Source organism: Mercenaria mercenaria, unplaced genomic scaffold (assembly GCF_021730395.1).
Source record: "Mercenaria mercenaria strain notata unplaced genomic scaffold, MADL_Memer_1 contig_3606, whole genome shotgun sequence".
Taxonomy (NCBI): domain Eukaryota; kingdom Metazoa; phylum Mollusca; class Bivalvia; order Venerida; family Veneridae; genus Mercenaria; species Mercenaria mercenaria.
The window spans coordinates 1,244-22,865 of record NW_026461762.1 but is presented as its reverse complement, the minus strand read 5'-3'; the positions used below and the strand labels follow the sequence as shown (position 1 = coordinate 22,865).

Genomic DNA, 21,622 nt, shown 5'->3' with positions numbered 1-21,622 from the left:
CTGAATAGGCCATCTTTATCTACATACAAGCCTAGTTGTCTAGCGAGTGTGTTTGGTTTATTTTCTGAGATCGAAGTATACACATCTCCGAAATGTCTTCGTTGAACATGTTTCACCCACAATGTTTCAGCATTATCTAATTCTTTTCTTGTAAGACAACTCTGCTCCTTTGATATACCTTTTGTTTTGCTTACGAATCTTAGACACCATGCGGTTACTCTGAGAAGGCGAGACGCTGATGAAAAGTTTTCACTATGTATTCCAAACGGAGTATCAATTTCACATTCAATGTTTTCATCACACAAAAGTATTGTTTCACCAACATTTTCTTTTCACTTGAAATCCACTGAATCACACACATAGAATCTGTCATCACATATATATTCTTGAACTGTAATCTCATTTGATCTTTCACAAATTTTACACTTCTCACGCCTATTAGAACTGCCATCAATTCTAGCCTTGGTATCGAAATTTCTTTAACTGGAGCGAGTCTATATTTTGCAAACACTAAGTCAGTTTTTATGTCATCTTTCACCTCTTTCACTACATACACAACTGATGCATATGCTTTTTTAGACGCATCACTAAAGCACACTAAGGAATATCTCACATCTTTATCTCCGTCCAACTGTGTGATTCGTCTGTGAAATGTAATACTTTCAATATTTTTCAAATCACTTTTAACTTCCTGACATTCCTTCGAATCTTCTTCGTATAAAAGATCGCCCAATCCAAGTTCTTGCTCCATGCCCTTTGAATGAGAATCTTTCCTCTCATAGTTACCGGAGAAAATATCCCTAAAGGGTCAAAAACTGACGCTATTTGTTTCAGCACATTTCGTTTTGTCAACTCTAATTCTTTATTGAGCATCTTATTCTTACACACATTAAGTGTGTCATTATTATTGCTCCAGTTGTGTCCAAGAACTTTTACACTTTTATCTTTATCTTTGTCGTCCTCAGGAATTTCATTATTTACATCTTCATTGTTGGTTATCCACTGACGCAAATTCATCTTAGCTCTACTGAACATAGACTTTGCATTTCTGTTAAGATCTATTGCCTCTTTCACCGTTTCGGTTCCAGTGATGACATTGTCCATATAGATATCCTCTTTCAACTGTTCAGCAAGTGGTGAACTATATAAATCTAGGTGGTGTTCTATTGTGGCTCCTAGTAGAAACGGACTTGATATAATACCGAAAGGCACGCGACAGAATCGGTACTCCTGAATATTCTTCTCGTCTACCACTGGATTGTCACAGGTCTTAAACCAAAGAAATCTAGTAACGTCTCTTTCTTGTGTTTGGAGTTTCACTTGCAAGAACGCCTTTTCAATGTCAGATACCATTCCAATTTTGTTAAGTCTAAATCACACACAGATCTCGAAGTAATACTGGTCCCCTGTACAAACACTTATTGAGACTTTTATGTTCTTTCCTTGTTTTTGCTGACGCATCATATACTATTCGTAACTTGGTAGTAGACTTTTCAGGTTTTATAACAACATGATGAGGAATATAATGTTTCATTCCATCACATTGCGACCTTTCAACCTTTTCAATTATCCCTTTGTCCAATTGGTCTTGAATGACACTATCATACTTTTCTAGTAGTTCAGGTTGTCTCTGTAGTTTCCCAGAAAGTGACCGAAGTCTTCCAAGTGCTAATCCTTTATTTTCCGGCAACTCTGGAAATTCATCTTTCCAAGTCCATGTCACTTCATATCTTCCATCATCGGAGCATTTCACTGTTTTCTGAAAATGTGACATCGTAATCTCATCACCTGATTTATCAGCATTGTCTGTAATACCAATTACCTCCATATTCTAAAAGTTTTCTATATTCGGCTTTGTTTGAAGAGCAGCATCAACACTCGCAAATACACTTGTCTCCGTCACATTATTTCCATACGTGAGAATTAACATGTTGATGTCATTCATTTTTGTTTGCTCTTTCGACTGTGTTTTACCCGTTAAGATCCAACGTAAACACGAAGATAACAACTATAATCCTAGTTGCACTTCAATCTTTTCCGATCGAATTATGTCTAGGTAGAAGTCGGTCGTTTCCAATGAGCAAATCGATTTTGATTGTTACGTTTTGTGTTGGAATAGTGTCAGCTAGACTTAAGTTTCGAGTAAGTTCATGGAACTTGTTCGGAGAATGGAACTTAACTTGGTGCCGATGTATCGTTCCTGTTATGCTTGGTATAATATTGGCAGAAAGGGTCATGTACTTCCCGTCTTTTGATTTTATTTCAAATCTGGTAGATCTTGTTTTAATAATCTTCGTGTGTTTACTTCCGAACGTTACCAACTGTATTTCATATTCTTCTTCTTCTTTTAACCCTAACCGTCGTGCTAGATCTTCAGTAACATATGTTCTATGAAACCCAGAATCTAGTTTGACCCTCATATTTTCAAACTTCTCACCTTCAGGGGCGATAACTTTAGTTGTGGCAGTCTGCATCACTACACTTTTATTGCATGATAAAAGTTCGACTTCATTTTCACAATTTCCACTTAGATTTGTAGCACTTTCTGTTTCACCTGACAAATGCACAGCTTCCCGTGAATCACTTGTCTTGAATTTCTTTTCACATAAACTTCTATGATGAACATTCACTTGACCACAATAGACACATGACTTTGAAGATTTACAATCGTTTGACATATGTCCCTCTTTTAGACAGATGTAACAACTTCACTTGATTCGTCTTTTTCTTTCATCTGTTGTTCTGTATTTTTTACATTCATCATTCCAATGATCTTTCCCACAATATCTGCACACTAACTTTGATTCCTTTTTAGGAGTATTTTGATTGTCACTTGCAACCAAAGCTCCGGCTGCTGCGCCTCTAGAGTTGTTATTTCCAGCTCCTCTTGAACTGTAATTTTGTGTTTGCGAATGAAAATGATTGCTTTTGTCCATTTGTTTACGTACAAATCCGTCTGACTTTTCAGCAGCTTCCTTAGCTGTAATGTATTGACACAACATATCCCGAAGAATAGAAACAGACCACTTTTTTTCTTTCCCCTTCATAATTTCAAGTTGAAGGAGAACATGTGAAGAAAGTTTTCTTTTTATCATCGAAACAAACACTTCCTGATTTACATTTTGCTTTAACACATCAAGGCTCCTTAGATGACAGCCAATCGGATAGACGGACGCCGGACAGTTAGTAATCACAATAATGCAGCCCCGAGCACCTCGTGCTTAGGTGAGCTTACACTATTTTGTTGGGAAGCTGTGGCGGGGTATGATGGTGGGGAGGCGGGCGGTCAACTTGGTTTTGAAAGACATCAAGAAACTGAAGAAAACACTGAAGGGTTTGGAGGTTGGAAAGGGGTGAAGTTGACAGTACCTAGAAAGTTAAAACATAGTGTGTTTTGGGGGAGAGGGGGGAGAGGGAGATAATGTGAATGGGAATAATGCGGGCTGAGGCAGATGACGGGGTACTAATAGACAACAGCAAGAAACTAAGGAAAACAATTCTTTTAGGTAAGTTGGATGTGTGTATGCGTTTGAGGAGGATTTCCAAGGAAGAAACAGGAGCTTGAAATTTGATTTATATAACAGAAGTGGCTAAGTACAAAAACAGCCACAGAAATGATAGCAAGATTTAAAAAACATATGTCATTATGCTGGTATTATCACTGCGAAGAAGTGTATTACGTTCAGTTTTGATGTGTAGTTTCCGAGATGCTTACTTGCTGACAACCAGTCTAGTTGAAAGAAAATTCGAAAAACATGGCAAAGATGTATAAGTTCATCAAAATTAAAGCAACAGTTATGGAACCTATTCAAGTCATGCAATTGTATTTCATTGGGTAAGCATGTATGATACGATGAGTAAGAACTGAAATATGAGCTTGCTGAAAATCGTAAATAATGTGTCTACATACGAAGCCGTCGCCGGTGGTATCGAAATAGCTCTGATGACTTTCGGAACGGCGAGCAAAAAATACAGTGCAATAGATACGTAAATGTATTGATAAATAAAAATTCTGACATTCATATTCTAAAGGGACTTACACATGAATAATTCTGTGCAATATAAATCAATATTATATACAAAAGGGCTCTAAAACCCCTGTATCGCTGATCTGACCTACATTTTACCCCAATTAACCTAGTATCTAAGTTGACCTAGATTTTTATATATTTTTATGCTATATGTAAATCAAGCAGATCAATATACAAGAATTTGCAATGATTTAACCTAGTGACATAGTTCTTGAGAGGGGTAGTAGATTTATGAATATCCAGTCAAAAATCTTGCCTCTGGAGTGTTAACAGTGTTTTTATTATGATTTGACATAGTGACATATTTCTTAACCTCAGGTAATCAAATTTTAAACTTGTTTTATGTTTCATAAAGACAAATATTTTGACAAAGAAATATGAGAACCAAGTAGAAAATGTAGCCCCTAGGGCTTTAACAAGATTTTTCTATCATTTGACCTAGTGACCTAGTTTCTGACCCCAGATTTCGGCCAAGGTTATGCCCTCTAGAGTGATAACAATCAAACTGTTGTCGACGGATTAAGCAGGCCTGACGCCGGACACAGGGGGATCACAATAGCTCACCTTGAGCACTGTGCGCTCAAGTGAGCTTAACACAAACGCGTGGTAAGTTCCTAAAACTAGATGTTTCAAACATTGTCTGTTTTAGTAACAGTGAACTTGACTTTATTGGCTACAAAAAACAATCACCCAACCTTTCTGTCCTCATAAGCTACTCACATAAAACGTTTCATTGCAACATCTCGTCCGAATTAGTGTTACTGAGCGCAAATCATTTTCTGTTCTCAGTAACAGTGACCCAAAATACAATCAAAAGCTAGTTCTTCGTGTAAGTTAGCTAAACACCAAGTCTGGCGCTTATATGTCAATCCTAATTGGTTTTAAACCAGAAACCACCTTTCTGATGATCCCAGCGGGAAACATTTGTGACCTCCTTGTGGCATCAAAATGACTCTTTTATTACGAAAACCGTTTCTATATAAGTTAAAGCCCGCACCGTGATTAGAACCACTACATGTCTGCTGGCCTCTACTTTCTACTATCGAAAAGGTACAACAAACCAATACCTTAGACCAATGAGCGCGCCACAGCGGAATTTTCATAGCATGCAGATGAATTAAGCTATGCTCATGTTGATATTGACCCCACATGCAATGCCAGCCTCGGTCGTATAAGGCAAGTTTAACGTGCATACTAATGTGCATAATTTATTACTTTTACAACTGCCCGAACAAGCACTTAATTTACAATCACTGTTTATGCAATAATTGATTTAAAATTGTCCCCCTATATTATCACTATTCAAAACAGAAAATGAACAAAAAAAAAAAAAAAAATAATGTTTCGCCCAACAATTAGGATTTTGTGTCATAGCTCTGAAGAATAATTTTAATGCATGCACCAGGCAGAAATGAAAACTTACAAAATGCCCATTGTATATCTGTTGCAACTTGCAGGCAATTTTACCACTTTATTTACCAATTAGTAACATGTCTTGAACTATTTTGTACTGACAAGGGAACACTAAAGTAACAATACAATAAACATATTATCCTGGTATTTTCTCTATATCTGAGGAGCTCAAATCCTTGAATAGCACAAGCATTTTGCGGGTTCCAAACCGACGTAGAGTGATCAGTATTTTACTGTATCTTAGTACACTTTATGGCAAAATATATAATGAAATACAAAATTGCTGATTAATTCGAATAATTGCTTTTAAAATAATACTGCATCCAAGAAATTATACATGAAAACTGCAGACCCATGATATATCAGATTCCTACTTTATGATTTGCAAATTTGTCTATTAGAAGTCTTGAATACATTAGAGTTAGAACATTTCAATGGAGAAATGCTTTACTTTCCTTTTGCAAAAGAGGTCTTAATAGGACGAAATTTGGTTGTTCCCTAATCCTACATGAGCTCATTACTCGTTAATATCGTGAATACAATTGCTTAATTACAACAAAAATAAAATAAAAATATTTTGGGCATTTTCTCTGCCGTATTTGAGCAAAATGACCTTTTTTCCAATTCGGAAGTGGCCGAATATTGACCTCTGTTATATAAGGATAAAAAGCCCAGAACATCCCTTTGCATGTCTATTTCTCGTACATTACTACAGATTTTCTACAGAATAGTGGACCATTTCTGCTTCATTTTATTTCATTCAAATGAGTCGGCTTTGATAAAGGTGCAGAATGACATCCTCACATCTCAGGACCAAAATTCTGTAACAGTCCTCGTGCTACTTGATCTGTCTGCAGCGTTCGACACGATTGACCACTAAACACTGTTACACCGACTCGAACATCATTTTGGAGTCACAGACAAAGCACTTGCATGGGTGTCACCATATCTTAGTGACCGCTATCAAACTGTGTGCGTTGATGGTGAGTTGTCGTCGCCTATGTTGATGAAATACAGTGTGCCCCAGGGATCAGTGCTTGGTTCAAAGAACTATATCATGTACACTAAACCCGTGGGTGCCTTATGCTGACGTCACGGACTACTTCATCCTTTCTATTCCGATGACTCTCAAATATACCTATCCTTTAAGCCTATACAGGCTGTGGCTAGAAGTGAGGCTTTGCGCCGCATTGAGAGCTGTCTGGCTGAAATTGTCTCGTGGATGCATCGCATCAAGCTGAAGCTCAATACTGATAAAACAGAGGTAATGCTATTCACATCAAAGCGTAATGACGTCTCTGTGAAGGTCGGTGACGCTATGATAAAATCCACAAAATGTGTTAGGAATCTTGGTGCAGTATTTGACAACAGTATGGATATGGAACAACAGGTCAACTCTGTGTGCCGGGCTGGATATGCACAACTACGCAGAATAGGTCACATCAGACGGTATCTTACCAGTGATGCCACAAAGACCCTTATCAACAGCCTGGTTACTTCACGGTTAGACTACTGTAATGCCTTGTTAAGTGGTATTCCAAACAGCACACTTGACAAGTTGCAACATGTCCAGAACACGGCAGCTCGCGTCACCACTAAGACGCCCCGTCACAATCATATAATACCGGTTCTGAAGGAGGCCATTGGTTGCCAGTGGAATACATGGTGCAGTACAAGGTTCTGACACACATCTTTAGGGCTTTACACAATCAGTCCCTGCCTATATTAGGGATATGATAGAGGTGTATAAAACGGTCAGAAACCTAAGATCACAAGAGTCACTGGTTATGCCAAAACCTAAATCCATGATGTATGGCAATCGCAGCTTTTATTGCATTGCCTGCTCCAAAGCTTTGGAACTCCCTTCCCGTCAACATCAGGGAAGCTGACACGCTAGCTGCTTTCAAAAGCCTGCCAAATCCCACTTCTTTGAACAATATTATGTTAAATGACCGATACATTGATACTTTTTCTTCATCTTCTTCACAAAACAGCGTAGAACAGTATTTTATCCTTGGATCACTTAAATGCTTCTGAATATGTATGTATGTTTATCTTGTTTAATCTATACGATTTTTGTTAATGTGGAATGCATTATTTTTGTATGCATATTTGTTTGTATTTTTGCAACTTGTTCTGTAAAGCACTTTTGAACGTGTATATGTGCATGAAAGGAGTGCTATATAAATGTGGTATAATAATAATAATAATAATATGTCACCTTTTCAGCTTGTCACTTTCCTTTTAGAATGTTGGAAACTGTAATATATCATATCATAAAATACCAGTAAAATGAAATAGAATAGGGTACCTAAGCAGATATAACGGATATCAAGTTCAAAATCTTCAGTGAATACTTGTGAATAAAGGAAATTGTTGCAAATGGATAACATTGGATAATAACTTTGGCCGTTTATCGGTAACAATCTTTTCCATAAACTTTCCGAAGGCTTTGGAAACACTTTTTAAACACTGAGAATGATGAATCAATCAATGTTACTGTAAATCAAAAACTGAAACTGAAACTGAATAATATGATGAAACGCCTATTTTTATACAATGACATGTTAAATGGCATTGTACATAATAATAATAATGATAATAATGATAACAATGTTAATATTGACAATAATAATAATATTAATAATAATAATAATAATAACTGCCGGTCCCCTTGAGGTCATTTTACCCCTATTGCGAATACCAGTGCTTAAAGCATCACATGTTACGCCCAGACGGGCTGCATATAGAGGTTCAAATCCCCGGTTAATGGTGCCATCATATACTATTAAAAAAGAAATACTGCACACACACTATCCTACCCATACAGCCTGTACCAACAAATGCGTTTAATTAAACACACCTTATAAATATAAATGGTAAAATGTGAACACTTTACAAAAATTTAAAAACTATCACCTGCTGTTTTCGCATAATAAACAGTTATCAAAACATTTAAAACAATGCCATGAAATCTCTGAAATAAAATGTCTTAAGAATTTTTGAATGTGTCAACTGATTTACTTTGCGTAGTTCTAATGGCAGTTCACTCCAAAATTTTGGACCAATAGTACAGAAACTTCTACCATTGAATGTTTTGCACTAGTTGCATGGAACAACATAACGACATTCATAATTATTTGACATTCTCATACCTTGTCTTCTAGGAATATACTCTGTAAGAAATTCTGTTAAATACATAAGTGTTCTGCCGGTGTGACAGCTATACATGAAAGAAATTATCTTGAACTCAATTATTGCTTTCTTCGGCAACCAATATAAGTGATACAATGCTTGTTTGGAACTGTAACATTTCCTCCTATTAAGGACAAGTTTTGCGCACATGTTTTGAATACGTTGCATCTGTGGCTGCTTTTGTTAAATATTTTCGGATGTTCTTAATTCGTAGGTAATTCAATATAGCTGTACGACATTTGCAATTTATATGAGCTTTGAAGTTCAAGGTTACGTCAGGAAATGCACCGAGATATCTAATTGTACATTCACGTGTGACGTTTGACATCATCACCAGCAATAAGTTCAATTGAGGTCTCCTACGAAACAACATAAATTTAGTTCTGGAACTGTTCAGTTTCAGTTTGTTTCTTTTCATCCAGACATTAATTATAACTGCGCACCTTTCAAGGTCTCCGATCGCTTGTGATTTTACGAAAACAGATGTAGGACGAAAGATTTTATTTGCTACATGATATCAGCAAAACCGTAGGCTGATATGGATTTTGGAATGACATCAAGGAAGAGTTCCAGCATAGGTGAGATACAGCCACTGACCAAGGCAACTGCCTTGGGGCTCACTGCATTCAAGATGGCGGTCTGATGAATATACATTGTTGATATTAATCTTACAGTTCGAAGCCTTAAATAGAGTCTACCCATCGAAGAGTGTAGCTGTATCACAGACGCCGTATTGTGCTTTTAGGACATCCAGAAGAATGTCGTGGCCGACAGTGTCAAATACAGCACTTAAGTCAATCGCAATAAGGGCGGTGACTTCCTTCCTTTTTCTCCTTGATAGAAATGATAAATTACTCACAGGACGATAACTGGAAAGCTCTAGATCAAGACCTGCTTTTTTAACAAAGGTCTAACAACCGCTTGTTTTTATTTCACAGGGAAAGCACTTGTTGTAATAAGAGATTCACCAATTTAGTGGTACTAGAGAGAAGTTCATCTACATGTGATGTCAGAATACGTGTTGGCAAAATATCTAACTCTGAAGACGTAGTATTCAATTCAATGATGAGCTTTTTCACTTCATCTTGAGTCAATTCAGTTAATTCGTTTAAATTTTGTATATACTATACTTGAGGTACAAAGTTTTGGTATACGCTTAGGGATTGACATATTTTTTTGAGATTTTTGCCTTGTAAAAAATCGGCAATTTTTTCGGCCAATGAATTATTAGACTGTCCTTGAGGCAGTGGGTTTTCAGATTTGGTACCAGTTAGTTCAGATATCAATTCAGTCTTGGAGTCACCTTTAGCGTACTATATCTTTTCACTGAGTGTGTTTCTCTTTTGACGTTTGATTTCAAAATAGCATTCATTTCTTATTTGTTTATACGACTCAAACTGCATGTACGCTCGGACTTTCTAACTTGTTGTTGTAGATGTTGCATTTTTTTTATTGAACCACGGTTTTGGTGTTCTCTGAATTATATTTTTTTCTTTTAGGGGAGCGTTGTTATTCGGGACATCCTCTATTTCCGATTCAAACTCTTTAACAAACTTGCTGTTATTCTGTGACTCAACGTTTATTGCACTTAGGTCGCTAGAAAATTCTGATTCGTTCAAATGTTTGATGTTTCTAAATAACACGCTCCTACTAGTAATAGTCTCATTTTTAACATCTAAGAGAATCTTAACAACACAGTGATCAGATAAAAATGGTCCAGACTGAAATAAATAACTGAAAAGGGAACCAGCTTTATAAAGTATTTAAAAACAGCGTGTCTTACCTACTGAAGGGGAGGTCGGAAATATGTCTCTAACAGACCAGCATCCAGCTAATTTCAATGAAGAAATAGAAGTAAATGACAGTAAAAAGAAAAGAAAAAGAACTGAAGCAATTAGTGTAAGTCGATCATTAAACTCTAGTAAAGGGACAGGCAGAATAACGGAAAAAAGCAAAAGAAAAAAGAGAAAAAGGAAAGGAAAACACTATTATATTGATTCTTATTACAGTGATGAAGGCATTGACTCTATTGTGCAAGAAATATAATCACAATCGCTTAACAGGGTAAGTAATCAGTTAAAATATATAAGTCAAAAGCTGATTAATGAAAAAATGTCAAAGATTACAAAGTCAAAAGCTGACAAATGAAATTGCCAAAGATGATCTTAACCTTCGCTCAAGACCCAGTCCCATAACTCCAAGGTTAAGTTTTCCTTTGGAGGATCTTTTTTGTCTGGTCACAAAACGATGCATACCTTAAGTAGTCTGGCATATTTTGCACAGACAACGGGCATATTTCGGGGGCATTTGTCACTAAAAGTTACAGCTCTTGTTTTAATTAAGCATAAAGAGTAGCATGGAGGTGTGTCGCGCACACGTACAGGTAGAGGCATCCCTACTTTGTATATAGACCAATTTTACTAAGATATCTTTACATATTGCTACGGCCGTCTTCTATACTTCAGATGAATTACCTCCTTTTAAGGGATTAATTAGAAAAGGTTGCACAGTACATTCTGTTTGGCGGTCGTCTGTGGCTATTTCAGGAAGAAAATGAAATAAGTAATTGAGACAAAGGTTCTCAACATCGATAGCCACTTAATAGTGTAGTGTATGCGGATTTCGAACCCTCTGAAATGTCAGCCATGTTAAGGTCTCCTATATAAGCGGTGTTGAAACATCCTTTATTGAGGATGTGGATACATCGTATTGTATAGATTACCGGCATGGCTGGCTTAGGCGAAGGTGCCGTATTTTAAGGGTTATGGAATGTACATACACTGCACTCCGTTGCGGACAAACGTTCGTAAGAATATACACAAAAATCGTCTTAACAAATAAGGTAAGAGATACTTTTTGTCGATCTGAATTAGATGCTTGCTTTCATGCATTTTAACACAAACCCATATTATTTGCTGCCTTTTTACACAAACCCGTATAAGGTACTTAAAGACACGGATCTGGTATGCAAGGTATGTGGCCTATGGTCTGCGAAATGGCGGTGAGAGCAAATATACATGACTGGACGATTGATAGACTTGTTTCTGTTTATCACAATGAGCTACTGTATAGCTACTGTGCAGTATATAGATTAATTGATCTACCTCTAAATTGTTCTATCTAGATTGTATGTGATGTTTTTCACCTTTATAGCAAACCAGTTCACACCTTTATAACGAGTTTAGAAAGCCTGATTAAATTAGGGCTAAATATTACTAATTAAATTAAATAGAACTTTGAACTTTGATTAATAAATTATGTTTTTATACAAATTATATCTTATTATTGCTGGACTTTTATATAAAATAAAAGAAAATGCATTTAGGCACCTTTATAAAAATTATCATTTATGTATCAATCATTCATGCGTATTTTGAACAGTGATGTCTGTTTATTGCTGGGTTTTATTGTGAATATACATATTTCTTTTTTGATTATCTATTAAAAATGAAACTGAATGCTTTTTTAATTTCTGATAAAATCCAGCAATATTCATTTTCTTTTCTGGTTTTATTTTGTTAATTAGATAAAAAGGTCATAATAATTGAAAAAAAACTTACGTTTCAATTCTCTTATTGAGTTTTGAATAATTATTCTATTTCTCATTAGGTGAGGGATTTCTAAAAGGGTGAGAATTGCCTTGATGCAAGAGTTATATTTTAATTGGTCAGGACATAATTACAAAAAGTATATATTTTCAAGTTTATGTATATTCTGAAAAAAAAGCTGCATTTCAATCAATGTAATGAAAAACACTGGAAATAACCAATTATGTTTACATATCAATAAATTTATGATCCTCTGACATGGACTACATGTCAAGTCTACAGGGGTTTCATGGACCCTAATCAGACTGGACCAGACAGGATCCTGTTTATTGGGGATTAAAATGTCTGGCATTTAGTGGGGGTCACTTATATAGGAGATTTTCTTTGCCTTTAAGACAATTAGATTTAGAGTACACTTTTTTCGAAACGTCTGTTTAACTGACATAAACTAAAACGAAGCATGCCGTATGCATACATTACAATGTCAGAACTTGAAGAGAACGTATTTCCGTGACAAACAATAAAGGATACTCGTTGAGGATAAGATATACAGCTAAATCCATACGCATTGAATCTTTTATATGTAACTTGCATAATAGGCGCATCTGTTTCAACCTCTGTGAAGTATAAGAGTTTAATATATAAATTCACATAGAATTGTTGCCATAAACTCCTTTAATTACTATGTATCAGTCCGTTAATGTGCATATCGTTGCTACCAAATTAAAAATCTTTGACACTGATAAAAAGGCGTTCTCGTTTAAGCATTTATTTCTCTACCAACAAAATCACTGACATGGTTAATATTAAATGTTATTGATGGAACTTGTTTAATGTAGATATAGATGTAATATCAGAATATGTTAATGAAGTCACCTTAACTATACCATTTATTTAAAATTATAGATATTTCCACTTTTTGTTTATGATAAAACACAGTCGTTTTTTTTTTCAGATATACCATATACATCATTTTTGTGTGGTCATCTACCGTACCAGTTGAAGAAAAAAAAAAACACACTGTATTGACATGACTATAAAAAATTGTAGTTTCAACGTAAGAGGGATAGGTAACACTTTAAAACTAAAACAAATGTTTGAATGGCTAAAGCTACAAAACTATGACATACGCCTGTTACAAGAGGCACACTTAAACTCAAATAAATGTCAGAATTGGGCAACAGCTTTGGATGACAATGCCTATTTTAGTGGTGAAAAGAATAACAGTGCAGGTATATACTTTCTAATTAACAAAAGATTTTTTTGCAATAATATAAAATACACAGAAATAGTCTGTGAAAGGTTAATTGCAATAAAATTTGAACTTGCAAATAAAACGTATATTATTGTTAATATCTATGGACAAAATACAAACGGTGTGTCACTATTTGAAATATTAGAATACTTGCTTGCATCAGCACGAGTTATCGTGATTTACCAAACAGCACGTTATGTCCATTCAGCCTTGGAAACACCGACGAAACAGACGTTTATTTATTCTTATTATATTTTTATTGTTATAAATAATGAACTACAGTGTTATTTACAAAATATACAATATAAGAAAAGATAGGATATCAGATAAAAAACAAACGGACTGGAAATTATTACTAGTACTTTAAAGTTTCACTTGTATATTCGAAGAAATATATGAGTTATATCATATCTATTGTACATATGTAACAGGAACTCAAAACTTTTTATGTATATTGTATCATGTGTATGTCTGATTATGTTATAATGTATGTTATAATATAATAATGATAATCATATTTAGATTGAATGTTTAAATTGAAATCTACACATTGTATAATTGAATATTTAATGTTTGATATATGTGCCAAGTTAAAATAGACGGTCTGTCGTTCGGTTCCCAAAGGCCTTTACCAAAAATTTATTGTGCTTTTTTTATTCATGATAAGGCTGTCGGAGGTAGGTGTCCATAAGGGAAGTTTTATTTTCAAAACATAAGAACTGGATGAAATATATAAAATATTTGAGAGGGGAACGGGGCCCATATTCAGCCTTACAGATAAACCCACCGGAAAAACAGAACATAGTATATGTCTCCATCTATCTTGTCATACCGCTACCCACCTCTCCTCAGTGCTGTGGCAGGGTATATGCGTATTTACCGCAGAAATTTGCCAACACTACAAAAAATAATACAGTAAATGCACAAGGCAGGTCGATTTCGTTTTAACCCTTTCAATTTCAAACGAAGATTCAAACACATAAAATTGAATGATTTCTGCTCAATTTCAATTAGAGTAAGCAAAATGATTGCAAAAACATAACTTTTTTGGATGATTTTATTGCTGTAAATCTTCATACCATGATGTAAAGAAAAAGTTTCATTTCTTCGAAACAACAAAGATCAAAACACTCGTAAAAACTAACACTGCTAAAGGCAATATTGAAAAACAAATAACGACAAGCACTTCCAACACGTCGTTATCCATTATATTTAAGATGGCCGACACAATTCTAGTTTTTTTTCTACTGACCGTAGAAATAAATAAATGTGTCCGTAATTTGTTTGGATGGTCGTTCCAGAAGGAATGGAATGAAATGTATGAATATCTATTTATCTGTTTGTTTGTTTGTTTTGGGTTTAACGCCGTTTTTCAACAGTATTTCAGTCATGTAACGGCGGGCAGTTGACCTAACTAGTGTTCCTGGATTCTGTACCAGTAAAAACCTGTTCTCCGCAAGTAACTGCCAACTTCCCCACATGAATCAGAGGTGGAGAACTAATGATTTCAGACACGATGTCGTTTATCAAAAAGTCACGGAGAACATACGCCCCGCCCGAGGATCGAACTCGCGACTCCGCGATCCGTAGACCAACGCTCTTACCTACTGAGCTAAGCGGGCGGGCTTCTATTTATCTGAACTACTTAGACATGTCGAAAGGGGACTGTACGTAAACGGTCAAAATACAGAATACCAATATCCAAACTTGTGCAAGCTTACATGATCATTGATTTGAGCAAATTTCGAAAGAAAATGCTACTAAAATCTACTCTTTTTTACGATAACATTTTTGTTTCTTTTATTAAAATACCTTACAGGCACTTCCGCTTACCGATAAACTTCCTGTCGGTTTACTTACTGTCGGCTACACACAGAAATCGAGACGCCGTTGGTGCGCGTACAGGAACACCATCGAAAATTGTGGGAAAGTAAAAATAGCGCGAAATTGAACCCGTTGATTTAGTCGTAATGTTTATACAAGGTATTGTCCAAACATTGGACGAATTTTTTTAAGAAATTCTGCCCATAATCGCTATTTGTTACTTTCTTAAAATATACCCAAAAAGAAACAAATCGGGTATTTGGATAGTTTTAATTGAGTTTTATACCTAACAAACGAAAAATACGAAAAAATACCTTATTTTACTTGAAATATACAAAATTTATAACTTATAGCGAAAACGGACGGACGGACGGACGGCCAATGGATAGACAAGGGTAATTCTTAAGTTTTAACATATTCGGGAAATAATAAGACAAACCTTCTGAATGTTAATAATGTCTTTCTATAATTTGACATATTTATCTAGTGTTTGACCTAGAAAATCTTATTTCAAACTGTTAACAGTCAAATTGTTTACGACGCAAGACGGATGATGCATGTCGCTTTACGACAAACACAGGGTGATCACAACGCTAACCTCGAGCACTTTATGCTAAAGCGTGCAGCATTCATAAAAGATTGGTACCAGACTTATGGACATTGTGTCATATGATGAGGAAATGATGTAGGGCAATCATTTTATGTTTGCATTGGATCAAATCCATTTAGTAACAACAGAGATATGGTAAAATGCATCAAAGTTTAAGTGCAATAGTTATGACCCTTGCGTCTTATAATGCGAATGATGAAAAGGAACAACAATTATAAGTTTGAATCAAATTAATGTAAAGACAGAGATAGAGTGAAAGTGCATCAAAACTTTAACCTTAATGTCTAAGTAAAACTAGGACATAATTTATAAAACACACGTTTGGACCTTGTGTTCTGTGCTGAGCGTGATGATGTGGAACAACCACTTTAATTTTGAATCAAAAGATAAAAGGTAAGGGTAGATTTCCCGGAAGCAAAGAACACCAAAAACATAGCCTTAGAGCCTTGCATTTGCAAAGTAGGCCCACAACAAAAATAAGCTGTAAAATATTACAGGCGGGTTGCTTCAAAATTCTAACAAGTACATTTAAATTTTATGCAAAGCATTGATAGATGGGGAGGAACGGTGTAAGGGATAGAAAGGAGGATATATTTTAAACAAGATGCAGTTTATAAAAATAGAGCCGACCAGTTTTTGCACACGAGACGTCAAAGTTGACCACCAAAGTCCGTTTTTGATAATAACGTCGCCGCGTATCCATGGCAACTGTTGCAGGTACTGCAACGGCACCAGCCAACAAATTTTCTTAAGTTCTATACTATTTGACGAGAATTAAGTTTTCCTTTATGCTAATATAAAATCATTGTTTTACGCCGAAAAATATTTGAAAAATGGAAAGAATATCGTCGTTTTTGACTAAATATTGACGTTCAGTTTCGCTGAATTTTTTCGTCTTTAAAGTGGCATATAGGATCCCTGAATTGAATTTTTAATTTTATTCAATCAACAGTGTTAAAAGGTATAGCGAGTCCAAATGACAAAAATGACAAATAAAATTGTGGAGGGGGAGGGCGAGGGTCACCGACTCAAGTTTTTCGGTACATGTGATTTTATTTCCCCCACCCCCATGCATAAATTTCGTACTGGAATTCGACGTACGCAGATTCGTTAGGAGTCAAATGTGTTCAACAGATTTATTGAGATTTATTCATGACTTCACAAAGTAATGTGTACTTAACTATTGTACGAGTAATAAAATTTTACCGAAATAGTTTATTTCTTGTTCTTTGTATTATTATTATCTTTAGCCCGTTTCACTGGGAATATCGCAGTAGTCAGTCAGTCCCAATAACATATATCGTAGTCAGAAATAAAATTGTCAGCTCATAAAACACAGTTGTTTCAAGAAGAAATGCAGATATATACTTTTGTCCTGATATGATGCAGATCTTAGGAACTTATGTTGTGTTTTTGTTTTGTTTTGTTCTTTTTTTTCAATATGAACATTTTTTAAAGGAAATTTCTACCAAAGGACCTTCTCATAGATTTTATTTTCAATTTAGGTATCGTTTGATATGTTTATTTTTAATGAAGAAACAGCCAAGCCACGTGATTTTGACGCCTCAGAATTAGGAGGGCGTAAGTGGAAAATCATAGTTTTTGACAAAACGGAAAAATCTGTCTATGACAGATACGCCCTTCTAGAAATAACAGAAGGACCCTTCTGGTTAAAAATTAATTGCAGATACGCCCTTCTATTACTATGATTTTGAAAAACGTTTTTACTTACGCCCTTTTATTATTGGTGAATTTGGTCAACACAGCAGTTTGTAACAAAAAAATAAATGTTTTAATAGAACTATACCCCTTGGTATGTAGTTTAAAAAATATATATAATTCATAAAAGGGCGCAACTAACACTTACGCCCTTCCTATTCTGGGACGCCGATATTTGTTCGAGTGCGTACTAAGTATGGAATTGATGAAACATCAAAGGAAACATCAAAGACATCTTTTTTTGATTCAGTAACTTTTAAACCCGGTGTAATCAGGTGACATTCTAGAACAATTTTACGGTTTTCATCATGTCAGTTGCATAATATTACGTAACAATTTCCGGTATATAACTAAATACATCTACTACAGGGACAAACGGCAGCGTTCCGTACAAAATATATTAATATCATTCGAGTCCAAGGAAAATAAATACTAAAAGTATTTGTAGGAAAAAATTATTTTGACAAATCCTTTAAGAAAAAAAATATATTTTCAAATGTAAGGAACAAGTTCAAGGTTTGACCCATCTAATGGTTAATATTTCAAATGTTCAAAACATAGGTACAGCAATATCCAGTGAGTGAGATCTTATTTTTAAAAATTTAAACAACTTTTACCGTGCCGTTTTTTTTTTTTATAAATTTTGTATAATTCATGACATTTCCTCAAGCTCAAGTAGAGACAGATTTGAAAGTGATGGCCACTGTTCAAAAGCTTTGCAGGAAATTCATTATCCCATCAATTATGATAAAAGAAACTTCAAACTATTGGTGAACAATTATAAAAGACAAAATAAAACTGTGACTATCATTTTCTTCTAGACAGAATTCTAACTCCAATACTGAACAATTAAGGTCGAGTCATGTGGGACTGTTTTAAATTTTGCTTACTTCATTCAAAAATAACCTTGGGGCAGAAGTAAAACTTAACTAACTGTTTTCCACAATATGTAATCTAAATAGTAAAGGCAAAATAGAGAACTTTTACCGCGTGTAACTCAGTATTTCTAAAGATATGTCTAACTCAGTCCCTTTCTGTTTCAGAGGTAAATTCACTTTGAACAGCAAGAAATCACTTATCAAATGAAGTTTCTTTTACCTTTGTACAATAAACCAATAATAAGTCTTGAAAAAAGTAAAAACGTAGTAGAAAAAAAAGAAAAATAAGGAAAAAAAAACTTGGTCCCAGTGGAGCTTGAAACTATGCCCCCTGAAAATAAGTAGGTTTATTGTAGAAATTAAATACTCTTCAAAAAGAAGGTGCACTATTACACGGGTCATGCCTTAATGTTTATTTTGCGGGAATGAGAATGCTCGCGGACGGACAAAAATTAAGAAACAAGAAATACATTCCGCATGCCCACGAGCAGAATGACGAGCCCGCCAGCTGTCTAAAAAGTAACATTTATTATACTATCTGACAGTGTTAGCACTGATTTACACTAGCACCTGTATTTGCATACGGATTTTTTTTTGACCAATTAAAAAAAAACTATATGATATAAGACCATACAAAACTCCTTACCAGGTACAGATAGGTCAAAATACATCTAAAATTGGATGTAACATGCATGTTGTACCACAGAAAAGTAGTCTCAATTTTTTTTCCACGGCCAGTAATAAAAATCATACAATATAAGCTATTTAGAGTAATAACAAAGGAAAGTTATTCTAAAATCAAGGTTGCCTCATGATGTTGAACACATGTGCCAAATTACATCAAAATCCCCCTGCTTCTTGTGCACGACAATCTGTCTCATAATGGTGAACAGTCATGCCAAGTTACATCAAAATCGCACCACGCATAAAGAAGAAATGAAACTCCTTCCCAATGAGGTTAACATTCATGCAAAATATAAACAAGATTGGTCCATGCATGTCAAATGTTATGGTCCGGACAAAATCGGACGGACGCACGCAAGGACGCACGTACATACAGCAGAAAGTGACGACTAAGTCGAGCTCACCGAAAGCGGGCTCGACAAAAATGCGGAACTCAAGGTATGATATTATCAATTGCATAGGTATTTTTGTATCTAGTCATACCTTGTGTGATCAAAATCATTTTATAGAGGCAATACAATTTGTAATATAATGATAATTAAATTTACATGCAGGTTTACATATCGTTCAGCGGTCTTTTGCCACACGTAAAATGCGCATGCGCGTGAAAATCCAAACATCCTTCGAATCTACTTGGCAACCAACCGCATTGTAAATTCGTCTATTGAAATGTATTTAGATTTTATTTATTAATGTGCCTTTCATCTCTGTTTTCACATTATAAGCGTCTCGCCATTGAACGAAATGTTTGTTGCTATTTTTTCATAAAGGTCTTTGGTGACAGGTAAAACACTAAATTGTGCAGCTGGTAAGCTAAACACAATGGCCGAATTAAGATGTCTCGAACGTATCTGCAAACGTCGAATTACGGTACGCATGTGGGTGGGGGAAATAAAATCACATGTACCAAAAGCATTAGTCGGTGCCATCCCCTCGATTTCATTTGTCATTTGTACTCGGTATACATTTTAAACACCGTTTATTGAAAAAAATGAACAAAAAAAATAATTCAGAGATTTTCTGATACGCCGCTTTAAAGCCGAAAATGCAGTGAAACTGAACGTCAATTCTTAGTCAAAAACGACGGTTTTCGTTCCACTTTTCGAATATTTGTTGGCGTAAAACAATAATTTTAAATCAGCATCAAGGATCAATTAATTTTCGTCCAGCAGTGTAGAACTTAAGAAAATCTGTCGGCTGGTGCCGGTGGAGTACCCGTAACAGTTGCCATGGATACGCAGAGACGTCATTTTCAAAAACTGACTTTGACCTCTCGTGTACAAAAACTGGTTGGGTCTATTAGTATAAAATAAACTGCGCCTTGTTTGAAATATACATGTAGTCAACTTTACACATGCCAATTTTCAAGATGATACTCGAAAGTTCGCAAAGTGTCACGCTTACCTAACACAGATATAGTGAAAACGCATCAAAATTAACCCGAAATTCTTAGTAAAAATGACACATAATTCATAAGATATTTGTACACGCCATGGCTCTTGTGCGATATGATATAGATGATGACATGGAACAATTATCTTCAGTTTGAATCAAATCCATTTTGTAATGACAGAGATATAGTGAAAGTGTATCAAACTTTAACCTGAACTTCCAAGTAAAAAGGGGGCATAATACATAAAATGTTGGTACCAGGGTTATGGCCCTTGTACCATATGTACCATATGATGTTGTTGATGATGAAGATTAACTACTTCAAGTTTGAAGCTAATCCAGGAAATAATTACAGAGAGAAAGAGTATCAAAACTTTTACAAACGATGCCAACGCCGGGTCGAGTAGGATAGCTCTCCATAAACTTCGAATAGTTTTGGCAAAAAGTCCATTGATTAATGACATGAGTTATAGACCAGACATGAAAGTGCAAATGTATTATTAACAAACAAACAAACAAACAAACAAACATTTACCTATTGTTGGAGTCACAATTGTGTCACAGGAATGGCATCGAATTGGGTTGCAATATGAGTTCCGCATACACGAGACACATACATTCATCTTGCGATCACAATCCTTGTGGAATAAAAGATCTTTTTTCACTAAAATGATACAAGATTTTATATGGAAACACAAGGGCTGTCAGTAAACTGATTTATCGTCCCCAAATACATCCGCGAGACAGGAAGTACAACAATTTTTGCTTACAGAGCATGAAAAAATCAAGGCTTAAAACACTTATAAGAGGCTCAACTGGGCCTAAGTTAATCGCACAAAGAGCACTTTGGCAATTTCATCTTGCTACTGACCAAGCTTAGTGAACACCCTTTAAGAAGATGATTAAAGTAAAAGTTATTCAAAAGTGGTTTCCATATATTTTGCTGTTACGGCTAAAATATGTGTAATCCATCAAAGTAGGGTCTTCATCTCAATGATATTAATGGAGCGCCTCGATAGCCTAGTAGTAGAAAATACTCTTCGAATTCGTGAGATTGCTGGTCGTGTGACCGA

At 35.3% G+C, this 21,622-nt stretch overlaps 1 protein-coding gene across 1 annotated transcript in view; it reads right to left on the bottom strand.

The window, feature by feature from the left end:
• The window catches only part of LOC128553226 (uncharacterized), a 56,507-nt gene extending 35,266 nt beyond the window's left edge, over positions 1–21,241 (bottom strand). The window contains exon 1 of the mRNA XM_053534350.1: positions 21,085–21,241. Within this exon, the coding sequence (XP_053390325.1) occupies positions 21,085–21,172 (88 nt within the window). The 5' untranslated portion in view covers positions 21,173–21,241. The remainder of the gene's footprint in view (positions 1–21,084) is intronic.
• Between the last annotated feature and the right edge of the window lie 381 nt (positions 21,242–21,622).